We start from the raw sequence: 3,756 nt of genomic DNA, 5'->3' as shown, positions 1-3,756 counted from the left end.
AGTTTTTATACTGAGAAGAACAGAAACATCACAGGCACCAGTGTATATTTGGCCCAGAAACTTCCCTGCATCACTGAGCTGTTTTCAGTTTCACTTGCTTCCCTGATTTTCTTGTTTCCACACCCATGGACACACCTGTCCCAGTTTTATTTTAAGACCAAACTACCATTTTCTCCAGCTCGTTGTCAGATTGTCTGTTTCGGTTTTGCTTCCTGTTTTTGGATTATCTGGTTCTGGATTCCTGTTTCTGTTGGAACTCATGTTTTGATGAGTAACACACAGGTAATGCTGTGTTCGACTGTGAAATGGAAAGTCAACAGACAAACAGACTAAAACATGACAATCCTCTCACCTACAGGTATCACTGTGGCCTCCACACGAGGAAACAGAAGGAACATTATTTGCTTTAGAGTTTCCATCACAAAAGGGTGTTTGGACTGGTCTGTGGAAAGGATTGAATTCAACTTAAACATCTGCAGTCCCTTCTCCTGGTCTCCATTTAAAGTTCTATAGTTTATATCTGCTCCTCCACTTTCATCTACTTCAGCATCAGGGAGAAAAGAGTGAGCAGCTGCTAATATTCAGCAAAGTTTAGTGTTTAATCTGTGACAGTTCACTCTGAGAGATAAAGGACTAACCAGTGTCAGTGGAAACGTAACATGAAGGAAATAACAGGATTATTCTACAGTGTTGTAATGAATCTGATACACTGTGTCTCTGTTGTTAGAGGTGTTTTTATAACACACATGATTTCTTTCATTGAATATAAGATTCCTTTTTCTGTAGCATATAATACAACACAACACCTCAACCCTGGTTAAATGAATCCACCCAAGAATTAAAGAGAGACTGGAAAACAAATGGAAAATGGAAACAAACACGTTTACATGTGTTTTATGAAATCTGGAAAGATGTAATGGAGAACTATCAGAAGTCAGTTAAAGAAGCAAGAACATAATTTTTTCTAATTTTAGTAAACCATTCTAATCCTAGAATTATATTCAAAGTTAAAAACTCTGTCACCTCCCCCTTCCCTGGCCACCTTACCGATGCCTCCAAGAGATGTGTGAAAGTTTTTAGATGTTTTTATAAAAAAGAGTCAACAACATGAGGCAACATATTACCCGACCTGGGACATCGATAGTTATTTAGGCCACTTTGAACCTTTATCGTTGCCTTTTTTATCCAAAACCATTTCTAGAATGAAATCAACTACATGCAGCCTTGATCATCATCATCATCCCAGCTACATTTCTCAAAGATGTCATTGACACAGGTGGGCCCAGTATTTTAATTATTATTTTTATTAATATTATTTCAATCATTAACAGGTCTCTCTCATAAGGAATATTTCCATCTAATTCTAAGCACGCTGTGGCCCAACCTTAAAAAAAAAAAAAACAACCTTGATCCCTCTGTTCTAAACTCAAAAGTTTTAGAAAAAGTGGTTTCAAACCAACTTTTAGCTTTGTAAACTCTGTTTTTAAAAGGTGCACATAAATAAAGTTATTACTATTATTATTATTATTATTATTATTATTATTATTATTATTATTATTATATTATTATTATTATTATTATTATTATTATTATTATTATTATTATTATTATTATTATTATTATATCATTTCAAAGAAGGTTCATATATTCTGCTAGTGTACATTCAACCCCAAAATAACAATATGGTGTTTTTTTCTCTTCTTTTCAAGGATCAGCATGGATGATCCATTTGATTCATATTCAGAAATGTAAGAAATTAAAAAAATTAGAGAAGAGCTGCAAACCAACGGGCCTGCCTCAGCAGCTGCAATGATCCAGGAGCATTTGGAGCAGCAGAATAATATTCCACTAAATATTGGCATCACAGGAGAGTCTGGCTCTGGTAAATCCACCTTTGTTAATGCCTTTAGAGGCGTAGACAACAGAGATGGTAAGGCTGCTCCTACTAGTTGTGTAGAAACCACCTCAGATGTTACACCATACCCCCATCCAAACTATCCCAATGTCACATTGTGGGATCTCCCTGGCATTGGAACCACCAGGTTTCCAGCTGACAAGTACCTGCAGCATGTTGGATTTGAGAAGTTTGACTTCTTCTTCATCATCTCAGCTGATCGCTTCAGAGAAAATGATGTGAAACTCGCTCTGGAGATTCAGAGGATGAAGAAAAAGTTCTACTTTGTTCGCTCAAAGATCGACCATAACTTACGTAATGCAGAAAGAAGTCAGAGGGAGTTCAACACAGAAATAACTCTGACACAAATCAGGGAAAACTGCATTCAAGGTAAGGGCAATCATTTATAATGATTATTGTACTTACTGGATTACTGCTATTGAAACAAACCAATTTTGTTGTGATACTAACAAGACTAGGTCAAAACCTATTGTAAACCTTGTACTGGTGTAAGACTGTAGAGAGCCCGCACACAGAATATTTCCACTGTAACCCCGAAAATGAAGGAGGAAAAGACCCAGCAATAACAGGAAATAGTCTTTATTAGTACAAAGTTCATGCAGCAGAGCCATACACAGGGATGTCGTCTGAGCCCTAAAAAGGTTTGTCTGGCTGTGGTGGCGACCACTGATCCGGCACAGTGTGGCGTCTCCACATGCAAAAGGAGGGCCTCATCAAGAAAGACAAACTAACTCAGGTACGTGACCCTAATGCCCGCTGCCTATCTTCTCCACCAGCAGCCCTGAGCGACATGCGAACAGCACCCACCCGCCAACAATGAGTGCAAAATGCTGCTCACTCGACTGGGTCTCAGCCCTGTAACCGCCCGCCAAGGTCTGCTCTCTTCAGAACTCCCTTGTTAACTCACAGGTGCAATCATTTACCCTGATCTCAAGAGGTTTTCACTAATTTCATTTTAATTTCACTCCCTGATATCGACTTCTCCATTATCTTTGTGACACAGGTCTTCAGAAACAAGGTGTTCACTTGCTACAGCTACAAGTACATTAAAATTGACCTCGCCCTGTGGTTATAGAGGATGGACTATTGTTTTCTATTACTCTGCACATCCAGGTTTGGCATCTGATTCTGGAAGAACCAGCTTGACAGGAACACCACCTGACCCTGTAATAGTGACCTCCACATTCCCAACTAGTGAGGAGAAGCAGTGAGCTGAAGGAGATCACAGGAGGAGGCTGCAGAACAAGACGCTTGCTGATTGGACTGATTTTAACCAGGAGAACAGAGTAAGTTTATCATCCTCCACAACTAAATCACACCAAATACATTCGCTCTGCTAAAACAGACTGCACAGAATTTAAAGAATTTCCAGTTATTGCCTTTATCTGGATCTGGATTCCTGTTTGCCTGTACTGTTCTGCTCATGGTCCTTGATTTGTTTCTGTGTTTCTCATGTACCTGCTCCCTGCATTTATTTCTGTGTTGTTTGTACCTGGATACCTGCCCGCCATCTTGTCCACCCGTCTGAATATAACCCTGCAAGCTACTTCATTAAACAAGCTTCCCTGTGTGTTTGCATTTGGGTCATCTGACTGTGCTGTTATCAGCGATCCCGGACCTGTAGCACTAGACTGCAGGCCAGAGAATATCACACTTGATAACTTAATGACTGAGACAATATGGTGAACTTGTGAATCAGTTTCCACACATCCTCAGCAAAAACCTCCCTCCATTTCCCTCCAGGACTTGGAACTCATGTTTTGATGAATAACACACAGGTAATGCTGTGTTAGACTGTGAAATGGAAAGTCAACAGACAAACAGACTAAAACATGACAATC

The 3,756-nt window shown here is 39.4% G+C and overlaps 1 protein-coding gene across 1 annotated transcript in view; it reads left to right on the top strand.

Moving 5' to 3' along the window:
* The first annotated feature begins 1,752 nt into the window (after positions 1-1,752).
* Positions 1,753-3,756, top strand: part of LOC111645522 (interferon-inducible GTPase 5-like) — a 6,986-nt gene continuing 4,982 nt past the window's right edge. Inside the window, exons 1-2 of the mRNA XM_087170576.1 lie at positions 1,753-2,284; positions 2,919-2,933. Of these exons, the coding sequence (XP_087026702.1) occupies positions 1,810-2,284; positions 2,919-2,933 (490 nt within the window). The 5' untranslated portion in view covers positions 1,753-1,809. The remainder of the gene's footprint in view (positions 2,285-2,918; positions 2,934-3,756) is intronic.

Source organism: Seriola lalandi, unplaced genomic scaffold (assembly GCF_002814215.2).
Source record: "Seriola lalandi dorsalis isolate HSWRI2012SDOR001 ecotype SW California unplaced genomic scaffold, Sedor1 jcf7180002054953, whole genome shotgun sequence".
Classification (NCBI taxonomy): Eukaryota; Metazoa; Chordata; class Actinopteri; order Carangiformes; family Carangidae; genus Seriola; species Seriola lalandi.
Note: the sequence above shows the minus strand (reverse complement) of the source record. Positions and strands in the feature narration are given on the sequence as shown.